The sequence below is a fragment of the Panthera pardus genome, unplaced genomic scaffold, assembly GCF_024362965.1.
Source record: "Panthera pardus isolate Hobbes unplaced genomic scaffold, ASM2436296v1 HiC_scaffold_18, whole genome shotgun sequence".
Taxonomy (NCBI): Eukaryota; Metazoa; Chordata; class Mammalia; order Carnivora; family Felidae; genus Panthera; species Panthera pardus.
The window spans coordinates 9,723,931-9,743,828 of NW_026526743.1; the positions used below are offsets into that span (position 1 = coordinate 9,723,931).

At 40.7% G+C, this 19,898-nt stretch overlaps 2 protein-coding genes across 2 annotated transcripts in view; both read right to left on the bottom strand.

Moving 5' to 3' along the window:
- The window catches only part of LOC109260960 (zinc finger protein 677-like), a 205,703-nt gene that overhangs the window by 162,378 nt on the left and 23,427 nt on the right, over positions 1 to 19,898 (bottom strand). The window lies entirely within an intron of this gene.
- LOC109252938 (zinc finger protein 415-like) overlaps positions 1 to 19,898 on the bottom strand; it is a 31,589-nt gene that overhangs the window by 1,583 nt on the left and 10,108 nt on the right. Inside the window, 1 exon segment of the mRNA XM_053906306.1 lies at positions 2 to 643. Within this exon segment, the coding sequence (XP_053762281.1) occupies positions 2 to 455 (454 nt within the window). The 5' untranslated portion in view covers positions 456 to 643.

The window sequence follows — 19,898 nt, forward strand, 5'->3', positions numbered from 1 at the left end:
ATTCTCTGGTGATTTTCAAGGTGTGAATTTTGGTTGAAGAGCTTTTCACATACATGACATTTATATGGTTTCTTTCCTGTATGAATTATCTGATGTATGGTGAGGTGTGAACCCTGATTAAAGGTTTTGCCACAGTCATGACATTTGTAAGGTTTCTCCCCATGTGATTTCTCATCATGTGTTAGTGTCGAAGGGTGAATAAAATCACTCCCATGTTTATTAGAAATGTTGGTTTGGACACTAGGAGAAATTTCTTGAAGTGGTGAAACTGAGGAACCAGTGTTGACACACTTATCAACTTGATTACATTCATACATTTTCCCTTCAGTATGAAACACGTGCCGTTCATCCTGAAAGCTTAATCCAGGCCTATTTACAACAGGCTTGTTTCCTGCATCCCTTGTACCAGATTGATCTCTTCTATCAGTGAGACTATATTTACGGGTTACAGGCATGTCTCTAATTTATTTCATCGTCTCTCCACTGCCACTCAAAGTCATACACATTTTTCTGGATTTCCCTGAAGCAAAATCTTTGATTTCGTGGCCTTTGTGTCTTTCCAACATCATTGCCTGGAATACTTCTCCTGTATTACTATACTCCTTTGGTTGTAATTTCTTGATCACATGTGTAGGAGAAACATCTACAAAATATAAAGAGCCAGAGGTATCCTCTTAATTACAGTTTGCTAACAAATGTAATGTTATGTTCTCAACATATAACAATAAAAGTAATACTTGTACTGAGCACAATTATAAAACTTTTCCATGATCTCCAAAATTTTAGGAATACCTAAAGGAACAGGATTTTTTACTAAAGAGTGCTCATCTGTAATACAAATTAATCTCAGGATAGCCTGGTTTCAAACACCCAATGACAAAAACACTCACGCTGTACAAAATTATGTTAGCTCTCAAAGGGTATTTTTCTTTCCTTTTAAATTCCGGTATAGTTAACATACAGTGTTCTGTTAGTTTCAGGGGTACAATAAAGTGACTCGGCACTTGCACTCATCGCCCAGGGCTCATCAGGACACGTGTGCTCCTTCGTCTTCATCACCTCTTGAACCATGGCCCACCCACCTCCCCTCTGGTGCCATCGGTTTGTTCTCTATAGTTAAGAGTCTGTTTCTTGGGGTGTCTGGGTGGCTCGGTGCGTTAAGTGCCTGGCTTCAGCTCAGGTCATGATCTCATGGTTTATGAGTTTGAGCCCTGCATCGGGCTCTGCACAGTGTGGAGTGCACTGGGATTCTCTCTCAAAATAAATAAGCTTTAAAAAAGTGTTCCTTGGTTTGCCTTTTCTTTTTTCCCTTTGCTTGTTTGCTTTCTTTCTTAAATTCCACATACGAGTGAAATCATATGGTTGTCTTTCTCTGACAGACTGATTTCATTGAGCATTATACTGTCTAGCTCCATCCATGTAGTTGTAAATGGCAAGATTACATTCTTTTATGGCTGAATAATATGCCATTGTGTGTGTGTGTGTGTGTGTGTGTGTACACACACACACACACACACACACACACACACACACACACACACCATATATTCTTTACCCATTCATCTACCGATGGACACCTGGGCTGCTGCCATGATTTGGCTATTGTAAATAATGCTACTGACATAGGGGTACATGTATCCCTCTGAATTAGTGTTTTTGTAATGTTTGGGTAAATACCCACTAGTGTGATTAGGGGATTGTATGATAGCTTTTTTTTTTTTTTTTAACGTTTAATCATTTTTGAGACACAGAGCACCAGCAGGGGAGGGGTAGAGGGAGAGAGATATAAAGAATAGGAAGCAGGCTTCAGGCTGAGTTGTCAGTGCAGAGCCCAGTCTGAGATCGGACTCAAACCCACAAACCATGAGATCATGACCTGAGCCAAAGTTGCACACTCAACTGACTGAGGCACCCAGGCACCCCAGGTAGCTCTATTTTTAACTTTCTGAGGAGCCTTCATACTCTTTTCCACAGTGGCTGTACCAATTTGCATTCACACCAACAGTACAAGAGGGTTCCTTTTTCTCCACATCCTTGCCCACACTTGTTCTAAGATACAGTATTTTTCCACCATGACCCTAAAGCACATACCAATTGGCAGTAAATACATTTCTCATAACCGATGAGAAAAAAAGTATTATACATAATTTTCTGTATATGTCATATAAATAAATGCTGAAGGACAGATAGTATATTACAATGGTAAGTAATCCAAACCAAGCTTATCTGATGGATAATCTAAATGAGAATCCAGAATTGCAAAATAAATATAGCACTGAGAAAATGAAGAATTTAATAAAACAAGGTTTACCAAACTAAATTTTATAAATACCTGTTATAAAATTATTTGTGCCCATGAAGAATAGGCATTTCACAATATTAACAAGTGGTGCATGTCAGTTCTATTGCATAAAACATGATAAAAGATCATCATCGTAAATCCCAATAAACAATAATAAATAAAATATTCTAGGGGTGCCTGGATGGTATTAACCCAGAACAGGTCCACGTGATACAGGATCCTTTCAGTCACCAGGTTTTCATCCCAGCTGAGAGCCTAGGAGGTGCACAGGACTGTGGAGTGGGGCAGGCAGACTGCCCATGCTACCCTATGAGGGCTGCCTGACTAGCAGGGTTTGAAACATCCAGTCTGGGGAGGAGAGAATTGGGTGTCGCCATTGCCCCCCCCCCCCCATCACCAACACAATGGAGTTTCAGGGAACAGGACAGTGGCCCCCAGTGGAGGCAGGACCCACTTGCACCAAACCCCACCCCTCCATGCCTGATAACGGCTTTTCTACCAGAGTAGGGCAGACACTAACCAAACCAGATACTCTATCCTCGAGATCAGCATAGCCACTGATCCCAGGCACTAACAGACAACTGTCCTGTGGTTTTATATGTTAGTCTAGTTTGTTTTAAATATTTTTTTTTTCTTTCCTTCTCTCTTCCCTTCTTTTACTTTCTACCCTCTGATTTTTTTTTTTCTTCCCTTTGGAATCAGGCTCATAGTTTCTGCTTTCATTTTTGGTCAATTCTCATTTTTTATATATTTACATATACATATATATGTATGTGCATGTGTTTACACATAAAAGTGTATATACATATAAGTACACACACACACACACACACACACACACACACACATATCCTTTTTTCTTTCTGTTCTAGGTATTCATTTGTTTAACCAGGCATTTTTATTCTATTCTTTTTACACCTTTTCTGTATCTCTTTCTTCTTTATTTTCCTCTCTCTCTGGATTAAGCCTTATAGTTTCTTTGATTCTCTGCCTAGCCTTTTTTTTTCTCCCACCCCTTTCATTTCTCTCTTTGTATGGGATAAGGTTCACGTGCTGTTTTTCCTTTTTTCTGGGTTACTTCAACGAACAAATCAAAGCACACCTGGTGGAAGGTCCAAACAATCCACCACTCCAAGCAGTGGGATAGAACAGCCAAAGATGTAACAACAGGGTAGACACAACACACCCCAAAAACACTTCCTGAAGTGCCAGGTCCTGGACAGTGTATGACTCCTTTCTAATATGGTAGTACTTGCAGGTGGACACATAACAAGCCATTGAAAGATGTAAAAGACAGAAAGTGAGCCAAAATGATGAAATGGAAGAATTCTCCTCAAAAGAATTTCCAGGAATAAAGAATAGAGGATTGCTCAAAATGGATATAAACAATATATCTGAACAAGAATTTAGAATAACAGTCATAAAACTAATAGCTGGGCTTGAAAAACACATAGAAGACAGCAGAGTATCTATTGCTGCCTAGATCAAAGACCTATGAAATAGTCATGATGAATTCAGATATGCTATAAATGAGATGCAAAATAAACTAGATGCAGTGACAGCAAGGATGAAGGAGCACACGAGAGAATAAGATAGAAGATACAATTATGGAAAATGGCAAAGCTGAAAAAAAAGAGGGAAATTACTAGACCACGAGGGGAGAATTAGAGACCTAAGTGATTCAATAAAATAAAATAATACCTGTATCATAGCAGTTCCAGAAGAGGAAAAGACAGACAAAGGAGCAGAAGGTTTATTCGAACAAATTAGAGCTGACAACTTCCCTAATCTGGGGAAGGAAACAGACATCCAAATTCAGGAGGCACAGGGAACTCCCTTCAAAATAAAAAACAGGTTAATACCATGACATATCATAGTGAAACTGGCAAAATACAAAGAGAATTCTGGGCCTTAACCTACAAGGGTAGACACAAAAGGGTAGTAGTGGACCTGTCCACTGCAATTTGGCAGACCAGAAGGAAGTGGCAGGAAATATTCAATGTGCTGAATAGGAAAAATATGCAGCCAAGAATCCAGCAAGGCTGTCATTCAGAACAGAAGGAAAGATAAAGGCTTTCCCAGACAAACAAAAACTAAAGGAGTCCATGACCACTAAACCAGCCCTGCAGGAGATCGTAAGGGGAACTCTGTGAATGGAAAGCAGCAAAGACTACAAAGCACCAGAGACATCATCACAAGCATGAAACCTACAGAACACACAATGACACTAAATCCGTATCTTTCAATAATTACTATGAATACAAATACACTAAATGCCCCAGTCAAAAGACATGGGGTATCAGAATGGATTAAAAAAGAAAAAAAGCAAGATCCATCTATATGCTGCATACTAGAGACTCATTTTAGACCTCAGGACATCTGCAGATTGAAAGTGAGGGGATGGAGAACCATCTATCATGCTACTGGATGTCAAAAGAAAGCCAGAGTCGCCATATTTATATCAAACAAATTGGATTTTAAAACAAAGACTGTAGGGGCGCCTGGGTGGCTCAGTCGGTTAAGCGTCCGACTTCAGCTCAGGTCATGGTCTCACCGTCCGTGAGTTCGAGCCCCACGTCGGGCTCTGGGCTGATGGCTCAGAGCCTGGAGCCTGCTTCCAATTCTGTGTCTCCCTCTCTCTCTGCCCCTCCCCCATTCATGCTCTGCCTCTCTCTGTCTCAAAAATAAATAAATGTTAAAAAAAAATTTAATAAAAAAAAAAAGACTGTAACAAGAGATGAGGAAGGGCATTGTATCACCATTAAGGGGTCTATCCATCAAGAAGAGCTAACAGTTGTAAATGTTTATGCCCCCAATGTGAAAGCATCCAAGTATACAAATCAATTAATCACAAACATGAATAAATGTATAGATAATAATATCGTGATTGTAGGGGACTTTAATATTCTACTTGCAGCAATGGACAGATCATCTAGGCAGAAAACCAGTAAGGAAACAATGGCTCTGAATTACACATTGGACCAGATGAACTTAACAGATATATTCAAAACTTTTCATCCTAAAGCAGAATACACATTCTTTTCAAGTACACATGGCATATTCTCAAAAATAGATCACATACTGATCACAAAACAGCCTTCAACAAGTATAAAAAGATTGAGATCATACCAGGAATATTTTCAGATCACACTATGAAGTTTGAAATCAACCACAAGAAAAAATTTGCAAAGCCCCCAAATACATGAAGGTTAAAGAACCTCCTACCAAAGAATGAACGGGTCAACCAGGAAATTAAAGAAGAAATTTAAAAATATATGGAAGCAAATGAAAATGAAAGAAGGACAGTACAAAGGCCATCCTAAGAGGAAAATACATTGCAGTACAGACCTATCTAGGAAAGGTCCCAAATACAGAACCTAACCTCACACCTAAACGAACTAGAAAGCAGCAAAGAAAACCCAAAGCCAGCAGAAGAAATAAAAAAGATTAGAAAAGAAATAAACAATATAGAATGAAAAAAAAAAAAAAAACCAACCAGTAAAACACATCAATGAACCTAAGAGCTGGTTTTTTGAAAGAATAAACAAAATTGATAAAAAATAATAGTAATAAAAAAAAACTGATAACCCCCTAGCCAAACTTCTCAAAAAGAAAAGAGAGGACCCAAATAGATAAAATCACGAATGAAAGAGGAGAGATCACAACCAACACCACAAAAATACAAACAATTATTAGAGAATACTATGGAAAATTCTATGCCAACAAACTGGACAATCTGGAAGAAATGGACAAATTCCTAGACACTCACACACTACCCAAACTCAAACTAGAATAAAGAAAATCTCAATAGACCATAACAAGCAAAGTAATTGAATCAGTTATCAAAAATCTCCCAACAAATAAGCGTCTTGGGCCAGATGACTTCCCAGGGGAATTCTACTGGACATTTAAACCAGAGTTAATGCCTATTCTTCTCAAGCTGTTCCAAAAAAATAGAAATGGAAGGAAAGCTTCCAGACTCATTGTATGAAGCCAGCATTACCTTGATTCCTAAACCAGACAAAGAACCCACTAAAAAAGAGAATGACTGGCCAATATTCCTGATGAACATGGATGCAAAAGTTCTCAACAAGGTATTAGCAAATCGATTCAACAGTACATTAAAAGAATTGGTAGCATGATCAACTGGGATTCATTGCTGGGCTGCAAGTCTGGTTCAATATTCACAAATCAGTCAACGTGATATATCACATTAATAGAAGAAAGGATAAGAACCATATGATTCTGTCAAAAGATGCAGAAAAAGCATGTGACAAAATATAGTATCCTTTCTTAATAAAAACCCTCAAGAAAGTCAGGATAGAAGGAACATACCTTAACATCATAAAAGCCATAAATAAAGTCAAACAGCTAATATCCTCCTCAGTTGGGAAAAATTGAGAACTTTCCCGAGATCAGGAACACAACAGGGATGTCCACTCTCACCACTGTTGTTTAACATAGGGTTGGAAGTCTTAGCCTCAGCAATCAGACAACAAAATGAAATAAAAAAGGCATCCAAATTGGCCAAGAAAACCAAACATTCACTTTTCAGAGATGACATGATACTCTACATAGAAAACCCCAAAAACTCCAAAAAACTGCTAGAATTGATACATGAATTCAGCAAAGTTGCAAGATATAACATCAGTGTACAGAAATCAGTTACATTTCTATACACCAATAATGAAGCAGCAGAAAGAGAAATCAAGGAATAGATCCTATTTACAATTACACCAAAACCCACAAAGACCTAGAAATAAACCTAACCAAATGGATAAAAGATCTGCACGTTGAAAACTATAGAAAGCTCATGATAGAAATTGAAGAAGACACAAAGAAACAGAAAAACATTCCATGCTCATGGATTAGAAGAACAAATATTGTTAAAATGTCCATACTATCCAAAGCAATCTACAAATTCAGTGCAATCCAAATCAAAATACAACCAGTATTCTTCACAGAGTTAGAACAAACAATCCTAAATTTTGTATGGAACCAAAAAAGACACCGAATAGCCAAAGTATTGTTGAAAAGAAACATCAAAGCAGGAGGCATCATAATCCCAGACTTTAGATTTTATTACAAAGCTGTAATCATCAAGACAGTATGGTAGTGGCACAAAAACAGACACATCGACCAATGGAGTAGAATAGAGAACCCAGAAATATACCCACAAAAATATGGCCAACTAATCTTTGACAAAGCAGGAAAGAGTATCCAACGGAAAAAAGACAGTCTCTTTAGCAAATGGTGCTCGGAGAACTGGACAGCAACATGCTGAAGAATGAAACCAGATCACTTTCTCACATCATACACAAAAATAGAGTCAAAATGGATGAAAGACATAAATGTGAGACAGGAGACCATCAAAATCCTAGAGGAAAATAGGCAGCAACCTCTTTGACCTCGACCACAGCAACTTCTTACTTGACATGTCTCTGAAGGCAAGGGAAATAAAAAGAATATGAACTGGGACATCATCAAGGTAAAAATCTTCTGCACAAGAAAGAAAACAATCAACAAAACTAAAAGGCAACTGACAGAATGGGAGAACATATTTGCAAATAACATATAGGACAAAGGGATAGTATCCAAAATCTATCAAGAACTTACCAAACTCAACACTCAAAAAACAAATAATCCAGTGAAGAAATGGGCAGAAGACATAAATAGATACTTTTCCAAAGAAGACATCCAGATGGCAGACACATGAAAAGATGCTCAACATCACTCATCACCAGGGAAATACAAATCAAAACCACACTGAGATACCACCTCACACCAGTCAGAGTGGCGAAAATTAACAACTGAGGCAACAACAGATGTTGGTGAGGATGTGGAAAAAGGGGAACCCACTTTCACTGTTGGTGGGAATGCCAACTGGTGCAGCCACTCTGCAACACAAAGTGGAGGTTGCTCAAAAAATTAAAAATAGAATTACCCTATGACCCAGGATACAGGAGTGCTGATTCATAGGAGCACATGTACCCCAATGTTTACAGCAGCACTATCAACAATAGCCAAATTATGGAAAGAGCCCAAATGTCCATCAACTGAAGAATGGATAAAGAAGATGTGGTATAGGGGCGCCTGGGTGGCTCAGTCGGCTAAGCGGCCGACTTCGGCTCAGGTCATGATCTCGCGGTCCGTGAGTTTGAGCCCCGCGTCGGGCTCTGTGCTGACAGCTCAGAGCCTGGAGCCTGCTTCAGATTCTGTGTCTCCCTCTCTCTGACCCTCCCCTGTTCATGCTCTGTCTCTCCCTGTCTCAAAAATAAATAAAACCTTTAAAAAAAAAAAAGATGTGGTGTATATATGCAATGGAATACTCCTTGGCAATGAAAAAGAATGAAATCTTGTCATTTGCAACAATGTGGATGGAACTGGAGGGTATTATGCTAAGTGAAATAAGTCAATCAGAGAAAAACAGATATATGATTTCACTCATATGTGGAATTTGAGAAACTAAACAGAAAGGGGGAAGGGAAGGAAAAATAACTTACAAACAGAGAGGGAGGCAAACCATAAGAGACTCTTAAATATAGAGATCAAACTGTGGGTTGAAGGGGGTGAGGGACTGGGGGGAGTGGGGAGGTGGGTGATAGGCATTGAGGAGGGCACTTGTTGGGAGAAGCACTGGATGTTGTATGTAAGTGACCAATCACAGGAATCTACTCCTGAAGCCAGGACCTCACTGTATGTTAACTAACCTGACAATTTAAATAACTGACAAAATAAAATTAAAATAATAAAATAAAAATAAAAATAAAATAAAATAAAATAAAATAAAATAAAATAAAATAAAATAAAATAAAATTCCTAGTAGAAAACAGAGGAAAAGCTTCATGACATTACTTTTTGCGATAATTTACCAGATATAACACCAAAGCACAGGCAACAAAAGTACAATCAGATAAACTAACTACATCAAAATCAAAAACTCCTGCACACCAAAGGACACAAATCAAGAGCTTAAAGCCAACCTATGGAGCACAAGAAAAGATGTGCAAATCATATATCTGATAATAGGTTGGTATTAAGAATAAATAAGAACTCTAAAAGGGTATAGTTCCACAGTGCGTGGTCTGGGAGCGGGGAGGTCCCCATACCAAAAAACAATGCTCTGACAGCAGCTAGGTATCCTACAATTCTGACTCAGTTCTGACAATTCAACTCAAGCCTGATCTTATCTATTTGGAGGTCCCACAAGTTAAGGGCTCAGTCCTACACGACCCGCCCCCACTTTAGATGCTAATGGTAAGTCCAAGTTGTCACACCTAGGCTTCTGACGGACCAGCTATAGATCTGAAGTTCCAATGAACCCCCTCCTTGGGTCTGACTTGCTAGATTGGCTCAAAGAACTCAGAGAAACATTTTACCTACTAGATTACTGGTTCATCACGAGAGGAGGTGACTCTGGAACGCGTAGGGCAAGGCAAGAGGAAAGGGTGCAGAGTCCTCTCCACGTGGGTCACTCTCCACAAATTTCCTCTTGGTCACGAGCGCAGAAGCTCTCTGACCTCTCTCCTTTTGAGTTTTTATGGAGGCTCCATTATGGAGGCATTATCGATTAAATCACTGATCACTGCTGACTGAACTCCATCTCCAGCCCCTTTCCTCTCCCACAGGTCCAGGGATGGACTGAAAGTTCCAACCCTCCAATCACTTGGCTGTCTCCCCTGGCAACAAGTCCCCCATCTTTACAGGATTTCCAAAAGTCACCTCATTAGCATAAACTAGGTTGTGGTTGAGAGGTGACTGTTATGAAGAACAAGACACCCATTTCATCTTTATGGCTCCTGAGCAATTTCAGGAATTGAGGACAAGAGGTCAAATTATGATCAAAGATGCTCCCATTGTGGGGCGCCTGGGTGGTGCAGTCGGTTAAGCATCCGACTTTGGCTCAGGTCATGATCTCGCGGTCTGAGTTCGAGCCCCACGTCGGGCTCTATACTGACAGCTCAGAGCCTGGAGCCTGCTTCAGATTCTGTGTCTCCCTGACACTACGCCCCTCCCCACTTGTGTTCTGTCTGTCTCTCAAAAATAAATAAATGTAAAAAAAAAATTTTTTTTTAAAAGATGCTCCCATTGCTCTTATCGCTCAGGAAATTCCAAGGGTTTTAGAAGTTCTGCGCAAGAAACACGAATGAAGACCAAACAGATTTCTTATTACGAATCACAGTATCACAAACTCCTACAGCTCAACAAAAACAGAACCCACAAATATTCTGATTAAATAATGGGCAAAGGACTTTGGAACCAACATTTCTCCACAGATGATATACAAATGGCCAACAAACTTATGAAATGATGTTCAGTATCACTGACCATTAGAGAAATGCAAATCTAAACCGCAATGAGATTATCACTCACACTCATTAGGATGGCTACTATCGAAGAAACAGAAAATACTAAGTGTTAGCGAAGATGGGGAAAAATGGGAATTCTTATGCAATGTTCATCAGCAAGTAAAATGTAGATGGAAAATATCAGGACAGTTACTTGAAAATTAAAAATTAAATTACCATACACTGTGAGCTGAATGTTTGTGCCCCCTAAAATTTCTACATTAAAATCTAATCCCCAAGGTGATACATTTGAAGGTGGTGGCTTTGGGAAGTAATGAAGTCATCAGGATGGAGCCCGCATAAATGGGATTAGTGCCATTACAAGAGGCCAGACAGCCAGCTCTTTCTCGTATCATGTGAAGATACAAGCAGTCAGCAGCAGCTTGCGGTCAGGAAGGGGGTCATCACCAGAACCCAAGCATGCTGGCACCCTGATCTTTGACTTCCCATCTCCAGCACTGTGCAAAACAAATGGAACAACTGTTGTAAGCCACCCAGTTTTTGGTATTTTGTTACAAGAGCCTGAACACACTAAGAAAGAAAATTGTCTTGATCGTGAGAAGTAGGGAGCTTCTGCAACAAATACCTAAAAATGGGGATGTGGCTGTGAACTGGGTCACGGGTAAAGGTGCATGCTGGAAGCTGAGAATGTCACAAAGGGAATTTTAAATGTGATTCTGGTATAGGCTCCAAGACAAAAAGAAGAGAGCTGAACACAGTTCTCTTGGCCGAACTGCATTCATGCTCTACTGTCTTGTGGAAAGTAGAACTTGCAAGCAATGCCATTGCTCTTCAGCTGAAATTTCTAAGCCAAGACGCTTGGTTCCTCCTGACTGCTAATGGTTAAACAAGACCAAAGAAATAACTTGAAGATAAAAGTATCAAGCAAAAAGAGACTATAGAACTTCAAGATTTTGAAAATCCCCAGCCTAACCATTTTGCAAAAAAGGAGAAAGCATGTTTGGAAGAGAATAGGGTGTGGCCCAAAAGACCCCGAATAGCCAAAGGAATGTTGAACAAGAAAATCAAAGTGGGAGGCATCACAATCCCAGACTTTAGCCTCTACTACAAAGCTGTAATCATCAAGACAGCATGGTACTGGCACAAAAACAGACACATAGACCAATGGAATAGAATAGAGAACCCAGAATTGGACCCACAGATGTATGGCCAATTAATCTTTGACAAAGCAGGAAAGAGGATCCAATGGAAAAAAGACAGTCTGTTTAGCAAATGGTGCTGGGAGAACTGGATGGCAAAATGCAGAAGAATGAAACTAGACCACTTTCTCACACCACACACAAAAATAAACTCAAAATGGATGAAAGACTTAAACGTGAGACAGGAAACCATCAAAAACCTTAGAGGAGAAAACAGGCAACAACCTTTTTGACATAAGCTGCAGCAATATCTTGCTCAACACATCTCCAAAGGCAAGGAAATTAGAAGCAAAAATGAACTATTGGGACCTCATGAAGATAAAAAGCTTCTGCACTGCAGAGGGAACAATCAACAAAACTAAAAGGCAACCAATGGAATGGGAAAAGATATTTGCAAATGACATATCGGATAAAGGGCCAGTATCCCAAATGTATAAAGAACTTACCAACTCAACACCTGAAAAACAAATAATCCACTGAAGAAATGGGCAGAAGACATGAATGGACACTTTTCCAAAGGAGACAACCAGATGGCCAACAGACAAATGAAAAGATGGTCAACGTCACTCATCATCAGGGAGATACAAGTCAAACCACACTGAGATACCACCTTACACCACTCAAGAGTGGCTAAAATTAACAACTCAGGAAACAACAAATGCTGATGAGGATGTGGAGAAAGGGGATCCCTCTTGCATTGTTGGTGGGAATGCAAACTGGTGCACCCACTCTGGAAAAACGGAGTGTAGGTTCCTCAAAAAATTAAAACTAGAACTACCCACAAGCCAGCAATAGCACTACTATGAATTTATCCAAAGGATACAGGAGTGCTGATTCGTAGGGGCACATGTATCCCAATGTTTATAGCAGTGCTTCCAACAAGATCCAAATTATGGAAAGAGCCTAAATGTCCATCATCTGATGAGTGGATAAAGAAGATGTGGTTTGATATATACAATGGAATACTACTTCGCAATGAGAAAGAAGGAAATCCTGCCATTTGCAGCAACGTGGATGGAACTGGAGGGTATTATGCTAAGTGAAATAAGTCAGAGAAAGACATATACCATATGTTTTCACTCATATGGGGAACTTGAGAAACTTAAGACCATGGGGGAAGGGAAGGGGAAAAAAAATAGTTACAAACAGAGAGGAAGGGAGGCAAACCATAAGAGGCTCTTAAATACAGAGAACAAACTGAGGGTTGATGGGGTGGGAAGGGAAAATGAGTGAGGGGCACTGAGGAGGGCACTTGTTGGGATGAGCACTGGGTGTTGTATGTAAGTGACGAATCATGGGAATCTACCCCCAAAACCAAGAGCACACTGTATACACTGTATGTTAGCCAACCTGACAATAAATTATATTAAAAAAAAAAAAAAAAAGGAATAGGGTATGGCCAAGCTGTTTGAGAAGATCAGAATGAGTGTGTTTTGCAGGGTTTTTCAGATTCCACATGTACGTGAAATCTTATGAGGTATTTCTCAGTCTAATTTACTTCACTTGGCATAATACATTCTAGCCCCATCCACGTTGTTGTACATGGCACAATACCATCCTTTTTTATGGCCGTGTAACATTCCACTCTAAAATACCACATCTTCCTTATCCATTTGTGTATTAACGGATCCTTAGGTTGCTTCCCTGTCTTGGCCAGTAAATAATGCTGCAATAAACGTAGGGGTGCATTCGTAATCTTTTCAAACTAGTGTTTTCATTTTCTTTGGGTAAATACCTAGTGGTAGAATTATTGGATCATACGGTATTTCTATTTTTAATATTTTGAGGAATCTCCATACTGCTTTCCAGAGTGGCTGTACCAATTTACACTGCCACCAACAGTGCACAAGGTTCCTTTTCCTCTACATTTTCATCAGCACTTGTTATTTCTCATCTTTGATTTTAGCCATTCTGACAAATTTAAGATGATAGCTCATTGTGGTTTTGACTTGCAATTCCCTGATAACGAGTGGTGGTGACGATCTTTCCATGTGTCTGCTGGCCTTTGGGAAAATGCCTATTCATGTCTTCTGTCCCTTTTAAAAATAAACAAACAAAAAGCAGAATCAGATCTATAAATATAAGAACTGATGGTTGACGAGAGGAGGGGAGTAGAGAGGTGGGCAAAATGACTGAAGGGGAGTGGGAGATACAAATTTCCAGTTATGAAATAAATGTCATGAGAATAAAAGGCACAGCATAAGGAATACAGTCAATGATACTGTGATAACGTTGTATGGTGACAGATGGTAGCTACACTGGTGAGCACAACATAATGCACAAACTTGAATCGCTATGCTGTACACATGAAACTAATATAAAGTTGTGCGTCAACTATACTCATGTTTAAAAATTAAAAAAAAAAAAAAAGATTAGTGAGTGTCAACTATGGACCTTATCAGCTACTATAGCAGGAAAACTGCCGGTGTGAAGTGAAGGGAAAGAAAATGGAAAGGAATAAAGGAAGACAGCCAGACTTTACAAAACAGAACCATAAAGCTATTTCTCTGCAAATGTTCTCTATTCTTCAACACAAAGGAGGAGTGACCTCAAGGCACTTCAGAGATGATTGGGCCTGCCTCTTCACTTTCTTTTTTTTTTTTTTTTTTTTTTTTAATTTCTTTCTTTTTTTTTTTTACATTTATGTATTTTTGAGAGACAGAACACAGTGGGGGAGGGGCAGAGAGAGAGGGAGACACAGAATCCCAGCCAGGCTCCAGGCTCCGAGCTGACAGCACAGAGCCCAGTGCGGGGATCAAACCCACAAACTGCGAGATCATGACCTGAGCCAAAGTTGGACACTAGCCCGACTGAGCCACCCAGGCGCCCCTGCCTCTTCACTTTCAACAGGCCAGATGACCTCCCAGCAAAACTGGGTTTTCAACCCCTGCTCAGTAGAACCTGGGGGGTTGTGCGGGACCCTGCCTGGTGGAGCTGGGTCTAGCAGTAGGACTGCTGTCCAACAGGCTTGGAGGGCAGAGCATGGAGGCAAAGAGGATTATTTTCAAGCCTTCAGATCTCATGGATCTTGCTAGGTTTTGGACTTGCCTGGGATCAACCTGTGCTTCTCCCCCATTTCTGCTTATTGAATGGTATTGTCTACCCTATGCCTGTCCCACCACTATATTCTGGAAGTACACAATTACTCCATTCTACAGGTTCACAGCTGGAGAGGATTTTTTGCCTCAAGTCTCACCCATATCTGATTTAGAGATGTTTAGATTAGGTTTTGGACTACAGACTTTAGAGCTGATGCTAGAACGAGTTGACTTGTAGGGGTGGTGGGATAGAACGCATGTATTTGGCATATGGGAAGTACATGAAACTTGGGGAGGGGGGTGAGAGCAGAATGTTGTAGATTAAACACTGGTGTTCCTCTAAAATTCATTATGTTGAAACCTTCCAAAATACAACGGTGGGCCTATGGGCAGTGACCAGTCCATGATGGTGGAGCCCTCATGAGTATCATCAGTGTCCTTACAAGAGAGATCACAGAGAGCTATCTCTCTCTGTTTCTGCTATGGGAGGGACAATGAGAAGTCACCCATCTGCAACCCATCAGGTCTTCCTCAGAGCCTAACCATGCTGGCACCCTGATTTCAGACTTCTGGCCTCCAGAACTGTAAGAAATAAAACTTGTTAATAAGCCACCCATTCTATAGTACCTTGTTATAGGACACCAAACGAAGATACCATATAATCTAGCATTTCCACTTCTGGGTGTGTACACAAAAAAAGTGAAAGCAGGACCTCAAAGAGATGTTTGCATACCATGTTCACAGAAGCATTATTCAAAACAGCCAAGAGGTAGGGGCGCCTGGGTGGCTCAGTGGGTTAAGTGTCCAACTCTTGATTTTGGCTCAGGTCATGATCTCACAGTTTGCGAGATTGAGCCCTTGCATTGAGCTCTGTGCTGACAGTTTGCTTAGTGTTCTCTCTCTCCCTCTCTCTCTGTCCCTCCCTGCTCTGTCTCTCAAAATAAATACACTTAAAAAAAAAAAAAACAGCCAAGGGCACCTGGTTGACTCAGTTGGTTGAACGTCTGACTCTTGATTTCGGCTCAGGTCATGATCTCACAGTTCATGAGATCAAGCCCCACGTTGGGCTCCGTGCTATCAACACAGAACCTGCTTGGGATTCTCTCTCTCCCTCTCACTGCCCCTCCCCTGCTCTGTCTCTCAAAATAAATAAACAAACATAAAAAAAAATAATAACCAAGAGGTAGAAGCAACTCAAATGTCTACTGATTGAGGAGCGCACAAATAAAATGTGGTATATACACAAAATGAAATATTACTCAGCCTTAAAAAGACACTTGGGACGCCTGAGTGGCTCAGTTGGTTAAGGGTCCGACTTTGGCTCAGGTCATGAGCTCACGGTTCATGGGTTCAAGCCCCACGTCAGGCTCTGTGCTAACAGCTTAGAGCCTGGAGCCTGTTTCAGATTCTCTTTCTCCCTCTTTCTCTGTCCCTCCTCCACTTATGTGAAGTATCTAAAATAGTCCAATTCACAAAAACAGAAAGTAAAATGGTGTTCACCAGGCTGTGGGTAGAGAAGAAAATAAGTGGAAAACAAGTGAATTTAAATACTCGTGGTAATCAACTGAATCTACATTCAAACAAGAAAAATATGGCATATTTTAACTCTAGTAAGCTCAAATGATGGAAAATATTATGAAAGTTATCTGAAACAATAGAGAGAGACATGAGGTCAGGTGCCCCTCCTGTAGGTATTACTAAATGCCAAGCTGTTATTATGAATCCATGAAACTTAATGTGCACTTATCCAAAATTAGTAAATCAGACTTCATAAATATGACCAGGAGAACAAAAGTAAGCTTACAGAGACCAGAGGAAATAAGCAAATGGTCCACTGCGGGAACGACCTGTGACACAGGACACCATAAGCAGCAGCAGGTTCACGCAGAAACAACTTCTCCTCCCTGGAGGAGGTCCGCGGGCAGAGAGGAGGTGGGCAGCATACACAGCAAACGAGAGCCAGAGAACAACAGGAAAGCACGAGACGGTGGGACACCAGGGACCAGGTGCACCTTCTATGAAGTTCAGATGGAAACCCAAAATAGTGTTCATGTGTTCACTCATGAATGCAATTTACAGAAATTTAGAAATTTTGCAGAAAATATAAGTGTCATAAGCAACAGTGGAAGAGAAGTCAATAAAATATAAGAAATGTGCTAAGTTTTCTGTAAAACACAATGATATTTACGTATCAATTCAATATACTGATATGAACATGATGAATCTAGACAGGGAGAGTAATTTTTAGAACACAGCAGTTACAACAAGAAATTAAGTCAGTGAAATTTACACAAACTCAACAAGTTATGCACAAAAAACTGAAAACATACTATAAAAAAAGCAATAAATCTTACATGACAAATTAATGGTATTTCTGGGATTTGTACAGTACAAATATAAAATATGCATGTTTTTAAGATATCTAAAATTCCCAATTTAATAAATTTAATTCACAAAAGTGTAACTTGATATTAGGTACTAGGTCAGGTGAGGACAAGTAGAAAAAATAATTCAGACTATCTTTTCAACATATTCCAGGGTTTGTGCTGGATTTAGGGAACTTGTTGCTGAGCCATACCCTGAAAACTAAAGACGGAAATAGTGTAAAATATTTAAAACAATATCTGCTCCCCAATTCAACACTCCCACTTACAAATATAAAACAAAGAACACTACTGGTAGCATCAGAAATTCACAATTGATGATTAAATAATAAAAATCAAGTTCTTGGGTGCTTGGGTGGCTCAGTTGGTTAAGCATCCAACTCTTGATTTTGGCTTCAGCCTTGATCTCACAGTTCGTGAGTTCAAGCCCCATGTCAGGCTCTGTGCCTTCAGCGAGGAGCTGCTTGGGATATTCTCTCCCCCTCTCTCTCTCCCCTTCTCTCTCTCGCTTTCTCTCTCAAAAATCAAGTTCCTTTACAATGCATAGAAATGGACAAGATGAAAGGAAAAAGTGGCTTAAAGGAAACGTATTACGGTGAACTTCATTAAAGTCATCGCTCAGCTTCAGCAACTCCCTCATTAAGATGCTGTATAATTATACCTGTTGAGGTAGAATAACAATGGCCCGCAGAGGGGATGGCAAAGGCAACATGAACAACAGTCCAGTCAACAGACTCAGACATATGAGAACGTGAACGTGGACAACATTGCCCCAGGACAGATTCCTGTTTTGTTTATTGTGGCTCAAAGGGATGAATTAGCATCTAATGAACAACGTTGTCACAGAGCCCTTGAGAGATAACGTGACACACCTCAAAAACCGTAAAGAAAACTGGAATCACTGGTCCAGTCAGGATCTCGTGATACTTTCCATCTCAGTATCCAGGGCATATGCTGACCAGTCTAACCAGTAGCTTCAAGAGGTGCTTCTGTAGGAAGCAGACTATTAGAACACGGTAGTCAAAGTGTTCTTGGTCAAGAATTTTCTGTACCAAGTAAACCCACTCCACAGAAGACTCCACCAGAAGCAGTCCATAACCTAAAACTGGACTATCACAGCGAAAAAAAAGAGGACGAAATTTCAGACTCTAGGGATGTGTCTTCCAAAAGCAAATTTCAGAGGCAAAAATCACGCAGACGTAAGAAAAATGAAATCGTTGCCAAACTAGGTAGAGAGGTAGAAGAGAGAGAAAATACAAGATGTCAGGGCCAGGTGATGTAGGATCTTGACACGGGACTGTGCCCTCCACCCACAGACACCAAGCTAAAAGCTGAAATGCACTCCCATGTAGGACAGGGGATCAAAAAGACCTTTCTGCCAACTGTCTTCACACATCTGAGTAAAAAATCTCGTAAGATCCAACCCACCTCCCCATTTCATGTGCCCCTGAAGTGTGGCAGAAGCAGAATGGAAGCTATGGCTAAGGAACCTGAACAGGCAGTCAGGGCTCAAGACGGTGCCATGCAGCTTCCAGGGAGCCCGATGAAAGGAAGGCAAGAGCAGCCAGTGTCTTCCCTTCTGATCAGGTCTCCCAGGGACAGCCAATGGGTGTGGAACCAGGACAGGTGCAAGAGTCAGGACTACGGAAGCCTCAGCTCTGAGCCACGTGGACGAAGACCCGAGCATCTGATGGCATCAAGCCCAGAAGGAGAGATCCCCTTTGAAACGGCCCTCCCATTCCCTGCAAAGTCAAGGACCAAAGCAATCACTGCACCAGGTCACTGTGTGTGGATCACAGATTGCGACGTTTGTGTTCATCTCTGCGGGAGCTGCAGCACCGCTGGAGGGTGAAAGGGTCAACCTCACACATCTGAAGACCGAGTGATAAGCGAGGGAGGAGAAAAATGTCCTCCAAGTGTTCATAAGAAAAAAGCCTTTGTTTTCCCATAGAACTCTCCCACTGCAGAGAGTTTCTCAAACACCATTTTTTTTAGTTTATTTATTTATCTTGAGAGAGGTAGAGCACATGAGTGGCAGAGGGGCAGAGAGAGGGAGAGAGAATCCCAAGTGGGCTCGGATGTGGGGCTCAAACTCACAAAACTCTGAGATCACAACCTGAGCCGAAACCAAGAGTCAGATGCTTAACCGACTGAGCCACCCAGGCGCCCCTCTCAAACACTATTAATGTGCGGCCTCCTCTCTGCCCTTCTTTCCCTTGCTTCAAAAAGGACGTTATATTCAGGTCAAACACACATAGTCCTGCTTATAAGAAGAAAGGAACGTGAACGTGATGTGCTATGGCTTTTCCAGAATCCTCGCTTTTTGTTCAGCTGAGGAGAGAGGACATCACAGATGGATCTGCAAAGATCATTTCACAAACTCCTCCACTGCCTGCCTCCTTCTGAGAGCGCAGGCAACAGGATCGCAGAGATACAGCTCTCTTCCCAAACTACTGAATCCAAAGCGCAGGGGAAGAAAATAGGGAATTGGCTATTTAAAATTTTTTTTGAACGTTTGTTTATTATTATTGAGAGACAGACAGAGACAGAGCATGAGCATGGGAGGGGCAGAGAGACGAGGAAACACATAATCTGAAGCAGGCTCCAGGCTCTGAGCTGTCAGCAGAGCCCGATGTGGAGTGCGAACTCACAAACCACAAGATCAT